Consider the following 23,803-nt stretch of genomic DNA (forward strand, 5'->3'; position numbering starts at 1 on the left):
AAGTTTCATTCGCTCTTCGATGTCGCATCGTGGAGGATCGTCAGTCTCTAGGGTAGGTGGGTTTCAACTTAGACGAGTATCAGCAGCCCCTTAATCCGAGGAGGCCTCGTGGAGAATGTTTGGGCCTTCGGCAAGCTGTGCCGGAGGGAGGTGGATGATGTGTGCGCGCCTAGATTTGGAACCTGGGGCATGTTGTCGGGGTGTTGACTGCCGTGACTGAGGTCTGGCTATGTGGCCGTCTCGAGACGAAGGGATATTCCTGTAACTCTCTGAGTACCAACGCTGTGAAGTTCGTATCTGGATAGAGTCTACGTTACTATGCTGCCATGAAGAAGTGTCTCACAGGCTCCTCCAGAAGATGTCGAGATCGAGAACTCGACTAGAGTTTGTCGTTGAAGCGAGTTGTCATCACGGCTGTTTCTGGACAACCTCATACCACGCAAGGAATAAGGAAAGGTGTCGACATGGGCACGAAACATGGGAACGAACAGGTTCGAATAGTTGGAAGTGAAATACACCCCTAACTATTAGGCCGATGAGATGTCGTTTGTTAACTACAATCTCCCCCCTTAACATGCGGCAAAACTGGGCTATAGATCCACGGAACTCCTATGAGTAGTATGACTTAGGTCTAGAATAATGATTTGAGAATAAACTTGGCCAAATAGGCCAACGCATCGACAAGACAGAGCAAGGCCATGATCTAGTTACTATCTAGATCATTGAATTCGCCAGTATGCCCTTGAACGTAGCGTCACCAGCTAGGCATGAGTTCCAGCTCTACCCAGTATCTGCTGTATACTGCGATCAACGATGTAGCGCGAGGCGTTCACCTGCCCCAAGATCCTGATCGCAGGATACTATAGCATCAATGCACCCAGCGAGCCAAAGACTTTGACTTACGAGAGATGGCCAGTCGACCCGAGAAGAAAGCGTGAAGTCGAAAGGATCTAGTATGTGGTATCTGTCTATCACACATCGCCGGCAATGCCAACATACACGTAGTCTACACTCTATAATACAAAGCCCCCCCAATGTTGCAGACGCAGGTCATGGAGCACAAGATGGCTCACCCAGCGATCTCGGTCCCCAGATCTCATTGTATCGATCTCAGAGATCAGGCCCTCCTCCTCGTCCCCGGAAGATCCGGCAAGTCTCCCCGTCGATCTCGCAAACAAGACGATGCAGTCACCCGAGTCGAGCCAGAAGTTCCTCCTCACCGTATCGTCGAGAGCTCACATTTGAGAGCTGGGGAACATAGACATGGGCCCATTCCAGTGTCACACAGTATTCGCCGGTGCTGCACTCCGCGTGAGAAAAGAGAGAATAGAGGGGAGGGATGTTTGTTGTGACCGTTTGTCCCCGGTACACGGGTGTCGCTCGCCTCGATGCGTGCAACGTACCACAGAGCAGAAACACGGGTATCAGATCGCCCAGAGTGCGGTGCTGAACATTGAGCCGAGGGGAGCTCAACTTCCAAGGTAGGCAAGCATTAACGAGGGCGATGCGCCAGACATCAAGGAATGGGGCCACTCTCCAGGGGGGTTGAGCGGGAGAGGTGAGGGGAGAAAGGTTGGGAGCAGCACTGCAATCAGCAGTCACACCGCTCGTAGTGACGCGGGAAGGCGACGACATCGCGGACGTTGGGCACGCCTGTGAGATAGCTAAGGAGTCGATCGAATCCAAGACCGAAGCCGCCGTGAGGGGGGCAGCCCCAGCGACGCAGGTCCAGGTACCAGGCCAGCTCCTTTCCTTTGGGAGACCGCTTGCTGGGAACCTCAAGACCCAGAGCACGCATGTTCTCCTCTAGCTGGGGCAGGCGATGCTCACGCATGGAGCCTCCAGCCAGCTCCCCAAGGCTGGGAACAAGGAGGTCGAAGCAGTCGACCGTCAGGCCGGCGTCAGGGGAAGATGCGGACTGGCGCATGTAGAATGCCTTGATCTCGCGCGGATACTGGGTGATGAAAATCGGGACGGATGAGTCGGTAGCCTCGTCGTAGCCGATCTTCTCAGCCAGATACTTTTCGTGTTCTGACTGTAGGCCAGCACCCCATGTCGGCTTGTGTTCGAACTGATCGGCTATGGGCTCGAGGATTTTAATTGCCTCGCTGTAGGTAACCCGAGGCCATCTCTTGGTGGTCAGGAGACCTCTCCAGCGACGATCCAGTTGTTCCTGGTCAACTAGATCGTTGAACGCGAGACGCTCGGCTGGATCCTTGGAGTTGACACGGTTCTGCTCGAGTTCCTTGGCAGCGTTGAGCTCCTTTAGTCCACGTGCAAGAGAGTTCAACATGCGTTGTGCCAAGTCCATAACCTCATCCATATCATCAGCGAAGCTCATTTCAGCCTCAAGCATGTAGAACTCGCTGAGATGTCTTGACGTATCACTCTGTTCAGCACGGAACGTTGGTGAAAGAGTCCACACGTTGCCGAGTGCCTGGGCGAGAGCCTCGAGATGAAGTTGAGAAGAGACTGTTAGATATTTGGGGTCGCGGAAGAACTCGCCCGGTGAAGAGGCCTTGACTGCAAAAGCCTCGCCAGCGCCCTCGCAGTCAGAGGAGGTGATGATGGGCGGGTGTGACTGCTGGAAACGTTCTTGAAAGAAGAACTGAGTGAGGAGAGCGGTGGCGTCAGAGCGCAATCGCAGCATGGTAGAGTTGAGAGGAGTTCGTGGCCGAAGGTGAGAGATTGTGCGAAGACTCTCAGGGGTCTGATACTTGTTCTGGATCGGATATGTCTAATGTGTATGAGTGAATATCCCACGTGGACACGGACTGGGTCATCGTACTTGAGGATCAGAATGGCCTAGAACCTCCACCTCTGAGACTTGAAGCTCGGCATTGGCAGGTGTCTTGGGAGCCTCTGAAGATTCTGCATTGTTTTCGGATCCTTTTCTAGTCTCATCAACCCACGTGCCCTTAAGACGGACAGCAGCACCGGGGCGCATGCTAGGGAGATGTCAGTCAAGATCTGATACATCGAAGCTAACTGAGACGAAGGCTTGGTTTACATACTCTGTGGCCAAGCTCTTGTCGACAACCACTTGAACCGGACGCATAGATGATCCATCGGTGATGTCGATGAAGCGCACGCCAGAGCTCTTCCTCACTGATCTCACCCACCCAGAGACTTCAACATCTGGTACACGGGTCGATGGTCCCCAGGCCTTCAGTTCTGCCACAGTTTTGATGTCCTTCTGGCACTCGCCAGGCACTCGAACCGAGTAGGATCTTCTCTGAACCCATAATCTTCCCGTCCTCGGGACACTGGAAAGGCGAATTGAACGCATTGTGATAGGTCAAGAGCTCGGGATATGCAAATAAGAACTAAGTGAGTCTCGGGACTTGTCAGGCCTCAATCCACATCAATCATTGAGCCGCGTCTTTGAGACTTCGGGAAAGACGGGTCATGTGCGGAATGGGCAAAAGGGGCTTAGTCCTCTCTTGTCGGTGAGAAGTGACGTCGTGGAGCTTGGATGCAAGGGATGTTGAGCTCCGAGATGGTCGTGGAGAATTTTTGGATGACCGGCAGATGACCCATCACCAAGCTCCAGGGTAGCTGAGACCCGAGTGGAAAAACGAATAAGCCGTTGGGTTGGGCGTCGGGTCCCTTGGGCGGTTCCCTTCTGGGTAAAGCGGCGGATTTGAGGTGCGCACCGCATCTGATCCCCGCTGTTGGGAACGCTGGGAGCTGACATGCTTACAGTGGCTGCAATAGAGCCCTGTAGCCCTGTAATCTAGTGAGGATTGGGTTCAAGGTTGCCTTGTGTGGGTTGCTCTGCGGGTGGTTTTACAGGCCGATCCCCGATCACAGATCACAGATGACGGCGCCGGCCTGTTGTTAGTGTGCGCAGGTGCACAAGCCGATGCGCCGGGACGGTCCTTCCTTGCTTAGAGCTTACATTACAGGTCCTGCCTTTGTCCAAAAGATGAGACGAAAGGTTGGAAGGTGCGATGGAATGACATCGGTACCCGCAACCCTACATAGACTGATTCAACTTCAACTCAACTCCACGTAACTCGTCCTCAACAATAACAGCAACAACAACAACAACAGCCCCGTTCATCTCCATCTCACGGACACACCAACAACGTCCGCCAGCAACTCATCGTCTCTTGTCCGAGACCTTCTCCCCGTCATCACGTACTGCACCCACTCACACGCTCTTCTAACCACGCATCTCACGAGACAAGACACGGAGCAAGACATCCACCCACACCCACACCAAGCGTCCTTCTTTGCAACTAGTCCAAAAGCCAAAAGGCAAACTCACCGATCCTCTCTCTAATTTCCCAACCCCGACATCATTCGGGACGAGGAAAAAGAAAGCCTACACCGCATCCTCCCGCACCGTCTCCCGCCCCGGCTCCGGCTCTGTCTTAAACCAAGCATCGTGACTGGACTCTGTGTGGTCTCTCATGTCTCACACATTCTGAGCCGATCGATTGCGCACCTCCTCACCCTTGCCGCCTCTCTCGCATAACATGTGGAATCGCCTAGTTACCGACCTGGCCAAGCTCAGGCGAGCCCGAGTCCCAACTCGGGTAGTCGCTGGGTTGCGACCCTCGAGATTCCATGGCCTCAGCAAACGAGACACGGGTTTTGGTCCCAATGCCCCCGGCTTTCCCACACACACAGTCAGTTTAGCCTCCCGTGTACTCGGACTCGACAAGCTGAGCCTCCTCGTCACGCACGCTCGATGACCCCACCACACACACGCACACGCGCTCTCTTGTCTCTTTCACAGCCGCTCCGCGACCCCGGCTACCATCCGCTTGGACACAAGCTTCGACCAGGCGAGATGAAGGGGTGCCACAGATCTTGATTCGCAACAATGTCCCGGCCAGCTGTGTCTCAGGCCCACCGATGGATATCGCTCTCTCGTCGACAGCCCTGGTCGTCCGTCAAGCTGTCCAACCAGCATGGCTATTTGCCCCGTCTTGAGATGGCGGCGCCGCCTGTGTTCCCGTGAGATCTCGCAGCTGCTCCACGGTTCCCGACAGTTGACGCTCAGTGTAGCCCACCCTGGTTCCGTCAACTTGGATGCCGGTTCCCCTACAGCCTGTGGTGGTGGTGACGATCTGGTACCCCCGGCTGGCGACTGATAGTCCCTAGTCCCTGGGGCCCTCTCCGTGATGGGTCCTGTCCTTGTCCCTGCCGTTGGCTTGCCTTAATTCGTGTGGCCCTGCATTTGTTTTGCCATGCCATGTCTGGGTCTTCTCTGCTGTCTGTACTGTCCTCCGGACGGGCACCGGGCTCGATGTGTACAAGAGTATATGCCTGTCGACAAACGGCGGGACCATGGGCCATCTAAGCAAGCACCTACGTCTTCCCGTACCCATAAAGTCATGCCGCTTTCTTTCTGGTCCGCCCGTTCTTTGGCTTGCTGCCTCGCCTCTGGCTGAGCCTGTCCTAAACAAGTGGTTCAGATCTTGGACATATTGGGTCACACAGCCCAGCAGCCATCCCTCCCCTCTCGCTTGCGCCAGTTGACCGTGAGTGAGGTATTGCATCTTGTCTGGTGACAGACTCCTCCACCGTGTTGCTTTTTCAGACTCACTGCCCAGTGTGCATATAAGGCTCTCGCCGCCCTTTGCAATGAATCGATGTACCTACTCTCTTGTCGTCACCCAAGTCACTGCCGTTCACTTCCTACTTCTTCTCCTTGATCTTGGAGCCTTCTTTTCACCTTTCTACCCAGCCTCTTACTCTACTCGTATTATTGACTAGGGAGTATCGACTGCTGCCTCGTTCCTCGCAAAGACACTGCTTGCTTGCTTTCCTGCATTACAGGTTATTGTATACCCTCATCTTCCCAATGGCACCGCCGAGATCCAGCCGGGTACGGCCCTCAGAAGTCGCAGCCGATACCAAGAGGAACTTCATCCCACTCGTCAAGAAGAACTATGGCGACATCTTCCCACCCTACTCGTACCTCTACCGGCAGCCTATCGCACAGCTCGCTATCCAGCGTCAGAAGCCAAGTACCCGGCCGCCCACCTTTACTATCGAGGTTGGCGACCCGGTCATGAAGGCATTGACATACGCAGCCATGGATACGCAGGCGAGCGAAGCGGTTGGTGGCCCCAGAGTGCGTATTCCCTTTATCTGCGCCGCCAATGAACGAAGACCTGGGGGAGATTGGGAGACTGGCTGCGTTGGTTATGAGGAGAAGCTCTGCCGACGAAGTAACCTCTCAGCCACGCTGAACTCGCCATGGCCCAACTCACCCGAACCAAGCAACTACCCCATTCCTTCCCAGGGCGGTATCCTGTCTGACGCCGTCGTGGTCTGCCGTGGACCTCACGACCGCTACGATCGGTTGGACAGCTGGTTTGACCTGCCCGTTGTGTCGGTACCACCAACGCGATGGCCGAAGCTCAAGGACAACGGCACCAAGTACTCGTTTGCGGAGGAACGCGAGATGACTCGCGATAAGCTGCGTGGCGCCCTCCGCATCTGCCTCTACAACGGCTACGACCGCGTGGTGATTGGCGACTTTGGCCTTGGTAATGGCTACCGCAACCCTCCCCAGGAGCTGGCAGAGCTCTGGCGGGATGTGTTCCTCTTCGACCCCGATCTACGTGGGCAGTTTTCCTACGTTGTTTTCGTATTCGAGGATCCCCTCCAGAGCACCGCGCGGCACATCCTAGACGAGATTGCCAAGAAGGAGAATGGCTCCAAGGGCAAGTCTCGGGCTGGATCTTCGAGCTCGTCAGGGTCAAACAAGAGCCATAGCAGCAGCAGCAGTCATGGTAGTTCCCCGACTGATTGCCACATCTTTGAGCACGTCTTCAGCCCCGCCGAGGTTGACCGAGTGCTTCGGCAACCCGATCCGCGATATGGACTCGGCATGATCACAACGTGATCTGGCTCCATGACAGCCAGACCAGGCCAGGCTGTCTGTAGCCTTGGGCAGGGGTCCAAGACGAGACACAGAGCTTCTGCGAGGACTCGAGAGGATTCCCCGAGTTGGAAGGTAGCCAGGAGGGCCCGGCCCCAGAAGGCAACCGGGTTATGGGAGCCCTGGCGGTTATCCATTTTGAGGCCAACCGGACTGACGGGACCCTTGTGCGACGTTTCTTTTTCGACTCTGCTGCAGTTGTCCGCATTCTGGCGGTCAGCCAACGAACAAGGGAAGTTGTTGGGCGCTTAGAGGATGGCAGGCCCGGGGCCCCAGGTATCTGGAGCCGCGAGGGAGCTGATGCTGATGGAGGATTGTTTGGTTACATGAATGGGGGTGCCGCTGGCGGTTTAGTTGGTCAAGGTTGCTGTTGGTTGTCATGAGGCTTACGACATGTTTCTTTTTTTCTTTTGTTGGTGTTTGGGGGGGTTAACTTTTGGCGTCTTACTGAATGGCAAGCGGCCCTACCAGGCTGCTCTGGTCTGCACGACGACATGATGACTGCTGGGACGGGCTGGGCTGGACTGGGACGGGCTGGGTAGGGTATCGGTGTTGGGTGTATCACATTCACATATCTCTAGTTCAAGTATCCAACGAGTTTTGTTCCCTTTACCTCGTGTCACACCCTGGTTCACCGTGTCAAGTCCCACAGGCCGGGGGGAGAAGCTGACGCTGGTGGATCTCATGTACGGATCGCCGGGGCTGAACTCGGCCGAGACGACCCCAATTGGGATGAGATTGCCGGTGATATCACCATGTTGGAGTGGTTATGGAGGAGTTGCTAACCAGCAAGGCAGAAGAGACGTTGCTAGACGACCAACACAAGCAGCGATTGACACTACATCTAGACATGCTGAGGCCTTCTACTCACTACCAACAACCACACTGTCTACCTCTACTCGCTTGACCCACCCATCAGCTCTTGCCGACCAGGGCCAAGACGTGCTAGCCTCGGTCACAACGTGCACATGCGGGTATCCTCATGGCTGTGGTTAGGGTTACTTGAGGGGGAGGAGGCTCCAGGACGTGGGATATAGCTCATACCATCCCACCACATCTGCACGCACGCGTTATGCGCTGGGGGGGAATTTCCCATTGCCTGCCCTCGATGAACGAACGCTGACCGCCTCCCGGAGAGAGTTTGGGGGTGGTCTGATGGAGAAGGGGTCGCAGGGGGCGCGAGAACTCAGCTTGACAGGGCCAAGGGAAGAGAGAGAGGGTAGAATTCAAGATATGGATGTGTTGGTGATGTTTGTAAGAGGATGGATGCTTATAGGTCATGGAACGAAGAATCTGACAAGACTACCGACCAACAACCACGACACCCTCATGAGAAAGCCTGCACTGCTACATACCTAGGTAGGTACGTGATGATGTTTCCCCTCCGTTCTTCCCCGGTCACCACTACCAATGCAAGATAACGCATCCCCCCGGGGAGAAAGGAGGGGAGGGGGAGATGATGGGGCACACACACACACACACGCTCTCTCACTCACATAAATACAACCACACTACTGCTGTACAAGGCAGCCTCCCCAAGGTCGCAGCGCTTCGATCTGGCCCCTTGTCTATGTTACTTGCATACATACATACCTTCTCTTGATCCTTTCGCGTGTAACCCCAAAAAACTGGGCGGGTCTTTAGCCGCGGCTGACCGCATGAGAAAAGCTACCTCCTTACTGTGTATGTGCCCTCTGAAGAAGATGGGATGAATATCAGAGAGGCAAAAAAAAAAAAAAAAAAGGAATGCGTTCTTTTTTCCCTTTCTTACACGCGTGATATACAACATCCCCAGTTTTCTCATACCTAGTTTTGACGCCAAGAAGCGAGATTTATGCCAACTTGCCTTAACACTCATGCTATAAGACTCTTCGTTTCTGCCTCTTCAAGAATCTCCCCACCGCTAGGAGCAACATGTCCAACATCGATCGTCTGTCCCCCTCTTCTCGCCCCCATAGCAAGGTTGCACAAATCTCGATTGCACTACCCTGACACGGCAGGTTGCATCCGCGCGGTCTCCCGTCCTGCCACGGACACTGTTAGGATGGCAGCGTAAAGACGGTGAGAGGCAAACAAGAAGAATATAGAGAATGAGTTAGAGCCGAGAGAGTGATGAGGGCTGGGTATTGTTTCAGGCGTGGTCATGCCGACAGGCGAGGTGCAGATGGACAAGAGATGCTTTGACCGCCTGGAGACTGAGCAAAAGTCCACCGGACTAGGGATGGAGACATTGGACCGTGTTTGCTGCCGTGGATAGTCAGTCATGCCAGAGGCCACACGGATAGACACAGACACGGGTGGCACCATGACGAGTCATGGGCAACGAAACGAACGAGAACCAGGGGGAAAAGAGGCATTTTCTCGCCAAAACAGACATTGACAGGGTCTTTTCAGATACCCATAGGTAGGATGGATGAGTCGTCGTCTCTTCGTTGTTCGCTAACCAAGACTCTGCTCTGCTCTTCTTGCCCCTGAATTTTGTGTGGGTTTTCGTCTGTTGCTGTTGCACCCCATGCCATGACACCAGAATACACAACCGCTGCTCTCAGTATCAAATTCTATTACACTACACGTAAGCTTTTTCAACTACCAGTAAGCTGGTCTCAGTCCTGCAAAGTTGGACAAGGCTGCTGCATTCGAGTGCTCATCACCCTCCTTCTTGCGTTGTCCGCTCAACTATACGTCTCGTCAGTATTCACTCAGCTTGATCAGTTGGATGCGCCATGACTAACCTCGAGCTGCACGCCCTTGTGAATGTGCACCAGCCAGTCCACGTAGCTCTGTGCCTCGTTGTTCCGATCCTCCACAAGCATGCGAGCAAAGTCAAACTCGGCTCCGTCGATGCCCTGTCGCGCCAGCTGGATTGTCAAGCCCTTGGAGCCGCGCATTGTGCGGAGGAACTCGATGATGTTGCGCACCTGTGCGTTGAGATGCGTCTCGAGCACTGGCAGAGCCGACGTGTACGGGTCAAGGCTCTTGAGGGAATCCTTGTCCTCGCCAAAGAGATCAGCGATCAGGTTGGGCGACGTTTGTGCGTGGAGCCAGAGGAGGCACTGCTGGCCGTTATCAACCAGGTAAACACCACCAGGCTCGACGCGTGAGAAGGATGTGCGGATCGAAGGTGGCACCTTCAGATGGCCCGTCTCAGGGTCGGCAAAGCCCTCTTCAGGCTGAAGGTTATGGATGGGAATCATGCGGGGATAGAGGTACAGGCTCAGCTCCAGAGCGCCCATTGACCGAAGCATACGGAGTTCGTGTACTCTGCGATCAGAGTTCTCAACGCCGCCCTTGAAGGCACGGCACTTGAGGAGACCGAGCAGGTACATGCAGAACTCCTTCAATCGCTCCGGCATGACGAGCTGACCAGGCGGGTGCTGCTGTGCTGCATGCTTCCTGTAGCAGGCAAGAACATCAATCGCCTTCTCTCCCAGCCAGTGTCGGATATCCTTAAGGTTGCTAGAAGTCGTCGCCAACTTGGTGCCAGCCTCCTTGGCCAGTACCGAGATGACGGCGTCTTGGTCCACAAACTTGAGGCACTCACGGATGCCCTGCTCACGCGCACCAGATTCCTTAGAAGTTTCCGTCACGCTGGCAATGACATTGGAGCACCGCACACGGCGCTGGCCCGAGGCAGTGGTGTAGAGGAGAGCAGACTGGAAGTGGGCATCAAGCTTGGCATCCAACTTGCCGTCGTAGCTGAACGTGACACCCATCGCCTTATCTGCGTCGATGACACCAATCTCGAGATCCGCGCCAAATGTGTGCTGAATAAAGTTGCCATGATAGGCAGAGACCTGGAGTCCGTTGGAGCAACGGACCTTCATGAGAGCCTGGAAGCCAGTCTCTCGTGTCACTGCGTGAGTAATCTCGAGAGACAATTTCCGGCTGTCTCGTGCGGCGATGAAATTAGGGTAGTAGAATGTTTCGCCGCCAGTCGTAGAAGCAACATGGCCTAGAAATAAAGTCAGTTTTTTTTATCCTATATTCCAAACAAGCCGGCTTACCAATTGTAGCAATGTCGAGGTAACCGCCTGAAGGAGCAGCAAGGAAGAAATCGGCACCAACGCCAGCGGCTGCCATCTTCTCGGCTACCTTCTTCCACGCTGGGTGCTCCGTCGTATAGAGCTTCTTGTCGATCTCGCCGCCTGGATGGTTGCCGTTGTCCCGCATAAAGAGTCGTCCAGGGCCCCAGGTTGGCAGGGCAGAGCACGATGCCACCACCTTACCTCCTGTCTTCTCGAGGGCAGCGAGCGCCGAGTTAAGGGCAGCAAGGAGAGCAGGCTCGGGATTCTTGACGACCGAGAACATATCCGGCAAGCGCGTCAAGAGAGAACTGATGACATCCTTGGATTCATATGGATCAACAAAGAGACCCTCGCTCAGAGGTACGAAGGGGTCTTCGAGATCAGGCATGATCATCATCTGAGCTTGGTCCAAGGCGGGCTGGCTAATGTTAGTACAGCTACCTCGGCATAATATCGATTCACTCACGTTGACGTTGTAGAAATGGATATCCTTGTCGTATGTTACAAAGCCAACCTTGGCTCCCTCGGGTATCCTCCGCTTTGCCTCTCCGTTCTCATCCTTCTCCTGATCCTCACCACCGTACAGGGCAGCGAGAATTCCTTCGCAGAAGGCCTCTACATAGCCCTTGTTATAGGCCTCCTGGGTCACGTCGATCAAGAACAGCCATCGCAGGCCGACTGGCTCCCGCGTCCAGTACTCTTTGGGCACCACAAACTCCACCGTACCTCGGTGAAGCTCGGGTCGGCTATCTCGATCGACTCGCACGCCTTGAGGGCTGGTCGCGCAGAAATACTCTGGCGGGGTATCGTTGGGATACGAGCAAAGGTTGCAGACAAACTTGTTTCCACCCGAACGGAACATCATGAATGGGTTCATATAAGCTCGGCATCGTCTGCATCGTGGAGGACCAGCTTCGCCAAAGTCGAGGATTGGAATGTCGGTTTCTCCGGCCTGGAGGGGAGCCAGCGGTTGAAGAAGCATTCCGAGTGTGAGGCCTGTGGCTTGAAGGGCTTCGGAGGTCGCAGGGATGTTGTTGAGTGTAAGTCGGGTGTATTTCGGAGAAGAGTTGCCCTGGTCATAGGCGACGAACGAGACGGTTGCAGGCGGGGGAACATGTCGTTCGAAGGTAGGATAGACGTTCTTCAGATAGTGTTGTTGGATAGCATCTCGTGAAGCCGGCACGCTGGGCATGTCGTCGGGGGAGACCTTGGGCCCGCTGGTCGAGACAGCCGCGGTGTCGACGAAGCCCTCGCCAGCATTGGGAGAGATCGCCGGAACAGCAGGACTGAAGGCGGGATTCGCAGGAGCCCCGTACAGGTTTTGGCTGATCATCTGAGGTGTGCCCATGGGGCTTGCACCTTGCCCGAAGCCAGGGGCGCCTGGGACGTTGTTGTCGAGGAACTGCGAAGCCGAAGTTCCCTGCGCAGGCATGCCATTGAAGGCTTGCGAGGAACCTGTGGCCTCAACAGTATGGTATGCATGTCGGTCCTTCTTCTTTCTTCGTGCTGTGTGGTGTCCATCTCCCAAGTTCATTCCTCCCAGTTGCGCGGCCAGCGTAGCATCTTGAGACGGGGGAGCTTGGCCTGCTGGAGGAGGTCCTTGGGCCTGAGGAGGTCCGTAACCATATCCAGGAGCTGGGGCAGGCGATCCGGTCATCGGGGGAGGAGCTTGTTGACCTCCATAGTACGGCGGCGCTCCGCCATAGCCTGGCTGCGGTGTCGCTTGTTGCTGGTAAGGGGACGGGGCGACAGGCGGCTGGAACTGTTGGGCAGCGGGTTGCGAGGTTCGATTAGGGTCATTTGGGTCGATGACCTCGCCCTGACCAAGGGCGTGGTACTGGGCATAGTCGGCCATGGTGACGATACAGTGTCGAGGTGGAATCGGAGAGAGGATCGAGGGCGTCTAGCTGTCTATCGGACGAGCATGCGCCCAGTAAAGGAGACGTGGGGCAGCAATGGCGGACGGCACGAGCTCCGTGAGAGGGCAGAAAGAGAAAATCCGGGAAGTATTAGATGCAAAAAAGGGCAAACATGATCCCGTGTTCGCGTTGAAGACGGCGGAATTCGATCGCCGAAGAAATCAAGAGTAGAAACGAAGTGCAGCTGGTGATGATCTCCTGCCTCGCTGGCCTTTTCTGGCGTTGGTGTCGGTGTCCTTACGACCTTCTGGGAACGATCGTGTTCCGGGTCCCGCATTACTCTGATTGGTAAAGCGTTAGGTGTCAACAGGCGATAAGCACTGTACTGTCGACTGTGTTCTATCGGTATGGTCATGTGATTGTTCACATGCGTCGCTAAATTGGAAAACAGGTTTCAGGTTTGCCGTTCCAGATGAGATTGATCGCCCTGGCGGTTGTTAGCGAGTACGTAGAGATCATTACATGAGTGGACAAGCGATAATAAAGCTTATCTTTGTCGTTTACCTATCAGGAAATTCGCATATTTGGTGCTTTGTTGACCACGGTAGACAATGCCATCCATCCTTATGTCAGCGAACAGCCTACCTGCCAGGTAGAAGGTGAACCTATATACATCCCCCTTTTATACATAATTGAAGTCTGGGTGAAGTGGGCGATACAGCTTCACATGTTATGTTATCGTATGAAAAGAGAGAGAATCTTGCAATTTGGCCAATATGAGAGGAGCACTGGTGCCTCGCTTCTCCCCGGACGTCGTGACAGGAATGCCACTGACTCAGCTGCAGCTACAGACTTTAACCGAGCATAAGAAATGAGAATCTGGAATGATGAAGCATTGCAAAGCCAGGCTGAAGCTGTGCCTGGTTTCTGGTAATGTGCAATAAAACCATCTCTTGACTCAGAAAGCATGTGGATGGAGTAGGGTAGCAAGGCTGCCAGGACAAGGTTCAAGGCGAGCGCATAGAACAAAGACCGCCAGGCTGCAATGAGTGGTGGACAAATGCGAAATCAACATAATAAACCGGAGCAAGGCATGTATGACTGAGTATCTGGTGCAATCTTCAACCTGTTTTGCCAGCCTGAAAGCCATGGTGTTGGCTCACTCGCAGATCGCACGCTTCACGATGCCGCGCTATGCCCCTCACCTGACGTAGTCACCCAGTCGGGCGAGAGTAGACTGGTGAATTCCCAACTGACAATAACGACACAAATTGCCATCGACAACAAAAGAAACTGGATATTTAGACCGCGCGACCGAGGTATTACCCAAACCAACTATGCTGGCGCATGTTGGTGTTGAATCCTGGGCTGACCCAAACATTTGCACGCGCGGCGCGTCCGCTCTGCAACATTGTTGATGGGTTTGCGTGCTCATAGACGTGATGGATGCGCAATTTTGCGAAAGTAATGAAAAATAGATAGACCATTCAAGTAAACTTCATTCTCGCAAAGATCTATGAAGTGGAGTTGCAGGTGGTGAGGAGGGCAATCTTCTGTCGTGCTTGTTTGACGCCTCCGACCATGTAAGTCGTGATGCGACATCTCTGCGCTCTCAGGAGGCAACGGAGCGCCTCTGATTAACCAAAAAATTGGAAAATGTCTTCAAGTTGCATCCGCTTAGTCCACGACCCCCAAACGAACTAAAATGAGTCAATGGCGTGATGTGCGGCGGGTTGACGATCAGGCAGTCGTGGGATGCGGATAGCTTCAGGTGCCGGCGTGCGATGTCGCGATTCAACACAAAAAGTGACTTTGGACGATAAGGTCGATATCACGGTCAAATCAACACGGGACAACTCGAAAACTCGAAAACAAACGTCGCTGAGTCCTCTGAAGACACTGACGAGCTCCTCAGGGAGACAGAAATGGCTGTACATGTCGCAATTCGGAATGCGACAACGAGCATGGCTCATTCAAACGTGCTGTGACGGCCAGTCGACGGCCGCCGTGCTTCAACTATCACGCGCAAGAAACAGGTGAATCCTCCCCCTCATTTCAGACGCGGAAACTCGCCGCAAACTCGCAAGAACACGACAAGAATGACTCATTTGGATCGTAAAGGAGGGTGCGCGAAGAAACGAGAGAATCGAGGGAAATGGATGCTCGGGGGCATGAGTTGCTCTCGCATTCTGCCAGACTCTAGATCACACAGAGGTACACCTCACCCGAGGTGATGTCTGGGCCGACCAATCAAAAAAATGGTCACAGGCCCAGGCATTATTTTGGCATTTTTTGAGCGCCCCGATTTTTACAAGGTGGCATATCGCGGTCTGAGGAGCTAGGGGCCTTCTTGGCATCGCCCACCCGGTGTGGCTGAAGCTCATTTATGCAGGCGACTGATGATGCATGATAGTTATGCAATCTCAGCAGGCCAATCAGAGGACTCGAAGCTCCCTTTGTGCAGGGCTGATGCATCTTGTGCAGACACGGGTGCAAAGCGTGCATTGGCCTTTGGTGTGGCGCTAGATGCCCCTCTTCCCAATCGAGGAAGGTGGGTCTGTGGCAGGTGAGCACGGGCGGGTAAAGAGGTTGCAAAGTTGTAAGAGCAGGAGCAGAAGTCTAGAGCCCAGAGAAAGAGCTACTGATTGCGGTCCTGCCCCCGCCCGATATATAAACATGCCCCGTCCCCTCCACGCGCCCGACGAGATCGTTCTGCTCGACTCTTGTTCTTCAGTTCATCATACGCATATCAAATCTCTCGCCGAGTTTTGCATCTTCGTCGCCTCTCTGCCCATCTTCAGACGCATTATCTGCCTTCCTTCTTCAACCAACACAACTTACAAACCTTCACCATGCCTCCCAAGACTGCCGCCGCGAAGAAGTCTGGCCACGCCAGCTACCAGGTGAGCCCATTTGCCTTCAGAGCGCGGTATTTTCTCTTGGATAACTTGCTGACTTTTTCATTCAAGGACATGATCACTGATGCCATTGTCAACGTATGTGGATTTTGAAATTCCCTGTTCCTCGGCGCGTCTCCCGTTGCGCGCCCAGCACGTCGCTCGGTCGCGGCTTGAAGCCATCGCCATGCGCGCCCGCCCGACCTTCTGTGTCGCACTCTTTGTCTTTTGCAATGCTCTTTTTTCGTACTGACTTGTCTTTTTCCCATCCAATAGCTCAAGGACCGAAAGGGCTCTAGGTACGTTTCTATCTTTCTTTTCTCTTCTGGCAATGCAATCCAGCTGCCGCCGCTCCCTCCCCTCTCCCACATTCGGTCGCTGACTCGTCCCACAGCCGTCAGTCCCTGAAGAAGTATGTCAAGGCAAACAACACTCTCAATGTCACGGACAACATGTTCGACTCGCTCTTCAACAAGGCCCTGAAGGCTGGTGTTGACAAGGGCATCTTCGAGCAGCCCAAGGGCCCTTCTGGTGGCACCAAGCTCGCCAAGAAGCAGCCCGAGCCTAAGAAGGAGAAGAAGCCTGCCCCTGCTCCCAAGAAGGAGGCTGCTGAGAAGGCTCCCGCCAAGAAGCCTGCCGCTAAGAAGGCCGCTGCCCCCAAGAAGGCTGCCACTGAGAAGAAGCCTGCTGCCGAGAAGAAGGCTGCCGCTGAAAAGCCCGCTCCTGCAAAGAAGGCCGCTCCTAAGAAGGCTGCCGCCGCTGCCACTGAGAAGAAGGCTCCTGCTGAGAAGAAGGCCGCCGCCCCCAAGAAGGCTGCTGCTCCCAAGAAGGCGTGTTTCCTTGATGCGATTTGGCTTTGATCTGTGCTAACTCGACCCAGGCTGAGAAGGCTGAGAAGGCCGCCGATGCCCCTCTCACCAAGACCAAAACTGGTCGCGTCACAAAGCCTGCCAAGGCCGCCCCCACAAAGAAGGCTGCCGTGTCGAAGAGAGCAGCAGCGCCCAAGAAGGCTGCTGCCTCCAAGGCGTAGAAGCATGCCTCTGGCACCATTGATCTTTGTTAATGACGGCCATGGCGTTCACGGTTTTGTTTATGGTTCGGACACGGAGAGTAAGGGCACTGGGTTTCTACTGGGTTTTGAACGAGAGCGCGGGTCTGTTGATTGTTTGATTGCACGCGTGCACAGAGATACCATTCACGTCCTCGGTCGTCTTCGTGCAAGGAGCGAATGACGCGCCGAAGTGGAAGGTCATTCTCTCCAACGCGATTATGGCACTTGTATTATATCACACATGACATGACACTTTTCATGGCGTGTCGGTTATGACGGTAACGCGAGAATCATGGTCGGTTGGCGCGTTTTGGAGGGGCGGAAAATCCTGAGGAAGGGCTGCGAGGGAAGTGATTCGGAATACCACTGCCACTGTTTATAGTTCATGATTTAAATACGAAGCGACACGTATATTTCATCTCTTGTGTACGATTTTTGATGAGAAACCTTTGGAGTTTGTGTGCGTGTGTATGCCTGACGCGTCCTGTTAGGGTTTTGTTTACGTGACAGCCAGGCTGAGTTGCGACGAAACGTGTCTTGACTCTTGTCAGGGCCATCACGTGGGCCCAGCGCTCAATTGCCGCCATAGGTCTGGAATATGAGTTTATCAAGAGCCTAGACGGAATCAGGGGCTGTTAAATTGGAATGCAAGAGTAGTTGATCCCTCAGTGTCTTGGCGATTACGCGTGTGGTAAGCTGTTCAAATGAATGAGCTGCTGATAACCTTGATGGAGGTGGGAAGGTGGGATCGAGAACTGCGTGTAAGTGAACAGCACCAGTTCAGTGATTGAGTGAGCTAATCAACTCTAGTGAAGCTATGAATGTCATGGGATACGAAATATCCCCCGGATGAGCTCGCCAGCCTCGAGCTCAGGTGTCCTTAGCCTTGGGTGAGCTGTTGGACATTGCTGTGATCCCGTGGCCGAGTGTGTCGCTGACCGGCGCTGAGAGGAGCGAGTTGTTGTCGGCTGGGTGGGGCTACTAGTTGGAATTGAGATTACAATTCACACCCGTGGCGTGTGAGTATTGGCATGAACTATCAGCCCACTTACACGATAAGATGCTCAGAGTTGGCGGACGAGGCATTGGAACTCATTCAAGAGCCTGGAGGGATGTCGATAAACTTGCTCATCAGCTAAGCTTTGATCGACAGCTTCCCGTCACATCAGAAGCTGCCACGCATTGTCAGCAGAGCCAGCGCCAACTGGTGAGTGCCATGGCTGAGAGCTGAAGGGGTGGGTGTGAGAAGGTGAGGGGATGTCGAAACGCTGTTCGTCATCCAGCTCACGTGCCTAACCTTCCAGCCCAAGATCAAAGTACCGTTTACTTCTTCTCCGTCCAGATCCCCATTGTGGAAGCTTGACAGGTACGTACCTTCCTTGTAGGGAAGACCCAACGTCAGCGCTGCCAGCAAGCACCGTGAGGTGCCCCTCCTTCCACCTTGAAGCTCCCGGATGGCCCGTGCTCTCCGTGCCTACGAGGCAGGTACCTACAGCCAACCAACCTCTACTGCGTAATGTATCCTCTCTCATCCCGTCGCCGTTGTTCAAACTCCGTTCTCCCCCCCCTGGTCGGGCTTCTATTCTTCCCCGTTTTCCCAGTCGTGCCACGGCCCCCTGACGGTGACCCGATCCCGCGCTGACAGAGGAGGCACGGCTAGCAAGAGTATACGCAAAAGCCCCAAGGCGCTGACGGCCCAAGCCCACTTTTGGTTCCTAGGTGCATCATCAGCGGCATCGCCAGATCCCCCCGACTTTTATGAGCCTTGGGCCTTGACCGATCGTTCCGGGGGCACGTTCTGCGCTATAGATTCTGGCAGCCTGCAGCACCGCGACTCAGCCTACAACATCTACGCAATCAATCACCGGCCTCGTCATTTTCACACTTCTTTCCCATTCCTGCTTATTCCATCACCGCCTCACCTCCGCTCTGCTTTCCTCTCTTGGCCGCCCAACGAGCTTCCTGCCCGGCTGTGCCGAAGATGGCAGGCAGTCTTCGTTCGCAAACGTCTTGACCTACCACATCAGAGACCCTCTCCGACCTTCCCGCGACGCAAGTGATAAGCTTGAATAGCGCAAAGAAAGACGAAAAAGGACAACCACAAAACCCGAGGCACCGCGCCAGTGCTCATCATGGCTTCGTCCAATCCATTCCGCAAGTCCGTCGTTGCGGCAGACACGGCTACATTACAGGACATAGCCTCGTCTACTTCATCCCGCTTTCCCCCCCTCCATTCGATAGAGACCTCGTCGAGCCGACCACCTCCAACGAGTTTCCAGCAGGTTGACATTTCGACGTCTGACTCACAATCCAAAACCTCCAAAAAGGTCCGCGTCCTCTCTCCTCCACCTCTCTCCCCCGATTCGCCAGAATGGGCCTTTACGGCACCGTCTTTCGAGGAGCATGGCTCCATGCAGCAGAAGGGCGATGACCCGTTCGACGCGACCTCTACCGATGACAGCGATCGCGAGATGGTATCGGCGTTTGCCCGGGATCAAGACCGTAGTGGCGGTCAAGCTCCAGGCAATCCATTCAGCAAGACGTTACGAGATTTGGAGTCGCCGGCGGCAGAACGAAAGCTTGAGCAGGAGCGGAAGGAGGAAGGACATGCGCTCAAAGCTGCCAACACGGCTCGGCGGTCCTTGGATGTGAATTCGTTTAAGAGATTGCTCATGACCGGCAACTCAGGCTCGGAGAAGGCCCCGTCACCACTCAGGATGCGCCAATCGATGCCTCCCCCGACAAGAAATACGGCCGACTCCTCTTCTGTCTCCCTGGCATCAACGCAGGATAGCCTCAAGGACGCACTGACGCCGGGCAGCGAGATGCAGGAGGTGTCGCTCATAGCCCGAGATGCTTCGGATACCCCGGAAGACGATATTGAGCGCAGCAGCTTCTCTGACTCGAGCACATCGCTTCAGATTGGCAGAGGAAAGAAGCCGCCACCACCACCCAGCTCTCGACATGGCAAATCGATCAAGCTGGATTTAATCGGAGGCCAGTCAGCCCCGGAAGCATTGGCATCCATGTCACAGTCTGATATGAACAAGCCCCTGCCGCCGGCGCCTGTTCGAAAGAGCTTCGAAGATGGCCACGAGTCACCATTCGATCGGGAGGCAGCGGGCAAGGTCCCCGATGTCAACATCGAGAACAACCCCGCGTCTCCGAATGCTCCTAGGAACAACCAGAAAGCGGTTCCAGCGCCGCCGCCACGAAGGGGACATGCCAGGGGGGAGAGCAAGGCATTTGCTCATGGTGGCTCTAGTTTAGGACAGCAGGCGCTCAAAAACCATAACGAGAATCTATCACGGTCGTCGTCGATGAGATCCCAGAGCAACCATGCTCGCCATGACTCTCACGCCCCGGCTCCTCCTCCACCACCACGAAGGTCGCACCACGGCTCGAGGCAGTCAACTCAGATACCAGCGGGAATTGCATCCAACCTCACTAGAAACGTGAGCCAATCATCGTCATCTCCAGCTTTGTCACCAGAAATCGATACAATTTCGACGCCGACACACCACCAGCCGTCAGTGGAACCAACACCTCGGGAGGCACAGCCTGGAAGTTATCAGGCTGGAGTGACCAAGTCATGGGCACCTCCCCCACCTCCGGCGCGCAACGCTTCGGTGCGACGGCCTGCTAGTATCCGGAGCGTCGACAGCACGAGCCGACGAATTTCGTTTGAAGCAAAGCCTCACGGTGGCATAGCGCCGCCTCCCCCACCTCGAAGACAGAGGGGAAGCAGTCGCGGCAGCATAGAAGAACCGCCGAGGAGAACAAGCATGGAAGGAGTTGCCAAGGCACGGTCGAGTCAAGTTCCTGAAGAGGAACCTTATGATGCGGCGGCAACCATCAGCGCCGGTCCCACATCTCCGCAATCGGCAACTGATGCAGGGAAAGGCGCCAACATCCTAGCTGACCTTGATGCCCTGCAGAGAGAGGTGGACGCACTGCGGGGGAAGCTAGGGTGACGAGACACGAAGTAAGGGGATGCAAGCTGTTGTGGACATGCAGATGACGCTGTACGTTGCAGTGCTGAGAGAGAGTGGATGCCGGCTTTGGAAGCGAGGTACGGTAATGAAGGGAGGCAGCCGACGACGATAACTTGACAGGCGGGCTGGAAGGCGTTCTCATGGAAGGGATTCTGACACTTATAGAGATATTCGATCCGGGTGTGATGTTGAAGGGTGGCGTCTCACAGGGCTTGTATGAAGTATTGAAGATGATTATGTGATGACGTCTACCCTGAGGGTGTTGAGTCGTCAGGAAAGACAGCTCAACCTTGTACTCACTTGTCCATGGACGATGACGGTGATGGTGATGGTGGTGATGGTGGTGAGGTTGGCCCTGAAGATGGGCGATCTATCATTGCTCCCGTGCCCCCCCTTCTGCCCCTCCCCCACTCAGCCAGCCAGCCACCCACACCAAGGGACCTGACTCTTGAGTCGTCAGGGCCCATCTTTTGGCTGCATGTGGTGCCCCGAAGGATCCGTGGCAGCCGTGGCCGAGAGCGGCTGCGCAGAGCGGGCAGATGACCCGCGCAAAGCCCGTCTAACGGTCCGACGGCGGTTGGGATTGGGGGAACGGTTTCTGGCTATGTTCCTCGGCCAAATGAATCCCAAGGTTACGGGTCAGCAACTGCGGATACATGTACCTTTTCTGCTGCCCTGTGCTGTGCAGTGCACGATAAACAAAATCCCACTTTTTTGCGGTACATATTGCTATGCGTGAAAATGCGTGATGTTGCATTGGGGCGGCCAATATACTAGATGTGACTTGTTCGGAGGAGGGGAGGCAGACTATCGAAGCACAGGACAGCCCCAACACCCTACAGGGTATGATCTTCCCTGCGCCTAGGGGAATTTCCAGTATGATTTCCCGGACGTGGGATCTTCTTTTCTTTCGAGAAGCTCTGTTGGAGGGGTGCAACAGAGGGGAACAAGAATGGCGAACAAGGATTCGTGATGGAGGGGGGGCGCGGCGGCGCAAGAGAGAGTTGGTGTCCCACCTTTTTGATCAAACTGGTCTCCTCCCTCTCCTCTCCGCTTTGTTTCCATCCAGGCGAAGCGAGGCGAAGCGGGCGGATGTGTCGGTGAGGGAGGCACTTAGAGGTGAGGTCTAACGCGTCGTTTGGCATGTCTCTGCTCGTCTCTAGTGGGTGTTGACAGCTGCCGAGACATGTAGAGTCTGTTTTGGAAAGAGAAGGGCTTGCATGTGATGAGTGGTGATTGTGTAAGACGCCCTTCCTGACTAATAGACCGTCGTCGTTAGCGACCTACACACTCGAAAGTGAGGCCCGGTGTCAGGCTGAGAGGATTCCTATCTACGCTGTACCTACCTATAACAGAGCAATGGACCCCCTCTTTCTCTCTCTTGTTCCCGGGATCATGAGGAGGGGGGGATCAAAGCCGAGAGGGCGAGAGAGAAGCGCAGCGCAACGCAGCGCAGGCAGTGAAACGGAATCGTCCCACTCGGGCCCAAGTGGGTTCCCCTTCCTCTTTGTTTCCCAAGGAGCGAGAGGGAAGAAGGCCTTCCATCACCAAGCGACCCCATCACGACAGCCCCCAGGTCAGGTCGCACTTGCTCTTTACACACGCGCTCACTCACCTACCTTGCCTTGCTTTCCACTCTCTACCTTACCTTACCTACTTATCGTGCCTGCCTTACTCTATCCCATACTTATTCCTTCCTCTCTCGAAATAACCCTTGCTCCCTGCAAGTACAACAAAGTTGGCTCCAGCTTTCCTCCCTCCGTCGTCTTATCCTCTCTTGTTCACCCATTTTATTCTTCGACACTTCATCTTACCTACCTTCCATGCCAAACAAATCTCGTTTAATCAGTTCGCCTTTGTTCCTGTTGACCACTTCGGTGTCCCCGTTTGCCTGTATTTAAAGCTTCCGCTGGGACGTCCAAGTTCCCGAGTGCCCTTGTCTACTACATATCTCTCTCGTCTTTCACATCCACCCTGGTCTTATTCTTGATCGTGTCTCTCTTTCCCCCTTCGGAGCAGCAGCAAACTATCAACCCAAAGAAGAACAAAAAAAAAAGAAGAAAACCAAGAAAACCATGTGCTACGCAAACCTCGGAACGCTCGTCTGCCAGGCCTGTGGCCGCCGCGTCGGAGAACAACCTGTGGGAACTACGCCCTGCCTCGCCGGCTGCGGCAAGTACGTCTCGAGGGTCACGGGCGCCGTCGTCAGGGGCGAGTGCGGCGTCTGTAGCGAGGCAAAGGAGCAGAGGAGCCAGTTGACCATGAGGCTGAACAGGGCGTTTGGCAAGTAGGGTGCGGCTTGGGGAGGTGGTGCAGATGGTAAGTGGACTAGTGGTACTTGACTTTGGAGGTCCGAGCTGACATTGATCACGAAAAGGTCTTTTGGAGTCGACAAGAGAAGAAATGTCTCTTGCTACTCCTTCTGAGGTCGCCATCATCGTCAATTCTACAAGTTGACATGCAAAAGGGGGGGTAGAGATACCTCCCCTCATCAATCCTCTCGACATATAACCAACCCACCTACATTTTACGCTTTACGACACTCACGGCTTCACGACTCACGGCGGCGTTCGGGGCATCGCATCTTCCATCACCCCTCAGCCTTTCTTTCAACAGGGATACGATACCAACGGGCGAAAGGGGAAAGTCTGATGGAAACACGGAAGGTGGCATTTTGTGCATTTCATTCCGGCAGCAAGCATGCATTTTTCCATTTCCAACCATGTTCTTTTTCTTCTTCCTCTTCTACTTCCTTTCTGGGACCCTTTCTTCCATACATACCCTTGTCTGTTACATCAATCGAGAGACTCGACAATCCAAGCTTTTGGTTGCAGCTCCCCCGTGTACGACGGTGTGGAGTTGCGCCCATCGTGAGACAATGTGCCAACTGACGGTGTATGTCAGACTAACGTGACGTCGATATCCCAGACAAGTTTGACCTGGCCCATGCCACGAGGCACAGAGATACAAGGGGCTTGGTTGGACCAGGCATGAAGGAGAAAGTAAGACACAAGACTAGCGCTCATGATTGAACTTAACATGATCATTATTTACTGGGTCTAGCAGGTCTAT

The 23,803-nt window shown here is 54.6% G+C and overlaps 5 protein-coding genes across 5 annotated transcripts; 3 read left to right on the forward strand and 2 right to left on the reverse strand.

Annotated features, from left to right (window-relative positions):
- Positions 1-1,591: 1,591 nt before the first annotated feature.
- LRP88_03240 (asparagine--tRNA ligase SLM5) lies at positions 1,592-3,289 on the reverse strand (the record flags this gene model as incomplete). Its single annotated transcript, XM_083239868.1, has 3 exons — positions 1,592-2,737; positions 2,789-2,948; positions 3,015-3,289. 3 exons carry the CDS (start codon positions 3,287-3,289, stop codon positions 1,592-1,594), a joined length of 1,581 nt encoding a protein of 526 aa, XP_083104998.1.
- A 2,529-nt stretch (positions 3,290-5,818) lies between these two features.
- LRP88_03241 (uncharacterized protein) lies at positions 5,819-6,868 on the forward strand (the record flags this gene model as incomplete). Its single annotated transcript, XM_083239869.1, has 1 exon — positions 5,819-6,868. The coding sequence occupies one exon, from the start codon at positions 5,819-5,821 to the stop codon at positions 6,866-6,868; it is 1,050 nt and encodes a 349-aa protein (XP_083104999.1).
- Positions 6,869-9,490: 2,622 nt separating this feature from the next.
- On the reverse strand, positions 9,491-12,784 carry LRP88_03242 (uncharacterized protein; the record flags this gene model as incomplete). Its single annotated transcript, XM_083239870.1, has 4 exons — positions 9,491-9,580; positions 9,637-10,856; positions 10,909-11,347; positions 11,396-12,784. The coding sequence occupies 4 exons, from the start codon at positions 12,782-12,784 to the stop codon at positions 9,491-9,493; spliced, it is 3,138 nt and encodes a 1,045-aa protein (XP_083105000.1).
- A 2,856-nt stretch (positions 12,785-15,640) lies between these two features.
- LRP88_03243 (histone H1/H5 family protein) lies at positions 15,641-16,545 on the forward strand (the record flags this gene model as incomplete). The annotated part of the gene is made up of 4 exons (XM_083239871.1): positions 15,641-15,691; positions 15,758-15,784; positions 15,962-15,984; positions 16,080-16,545. 4 exons carry the CDS (start codon positions 15,641-15,643, stop codon positions 16,543-16,545), a joined length of 567 nt encoding a protein of 188 aa, XP_083105001.1.
- A 2,323-nt stretch (positions 16,546-18,868) lies between these two features.
- On the forward strand, positions 18,869-20,710 carry LRP88_03244 (uncharacterized protein; the record flags this gene model as incomplete). The annotated part of the gene is made up of 1 exon (XM_083239872.1): positions 18,869-20,710. The coding sequence occupies one exon, from the start codon at positions 18,869-18,871 to the stop codon at positions 20,708-20,710; it is 1,842 nt and encodes a 613-aa protein (XP_083105002.1).
- Between the last annotated feature and the right edge of the window lie 3,093 nt (positions 20,711-23,803).

The sequence above is a fragment of the Fusarium phalaenopsidis genome (assembly GCF_050370095.1).
Source record: "Fusarium phalaenopsidis strain FUZ10S chromosome Unknown contig_32286, whole genome shotgun sequence".
Lineage (NCBI taxonomy): Eukaryota > Fungi > Ascomycota > Sordariomycetes > Hypocreales > Nectriaceae > Fusarium > Fusarium phalaenopsidis.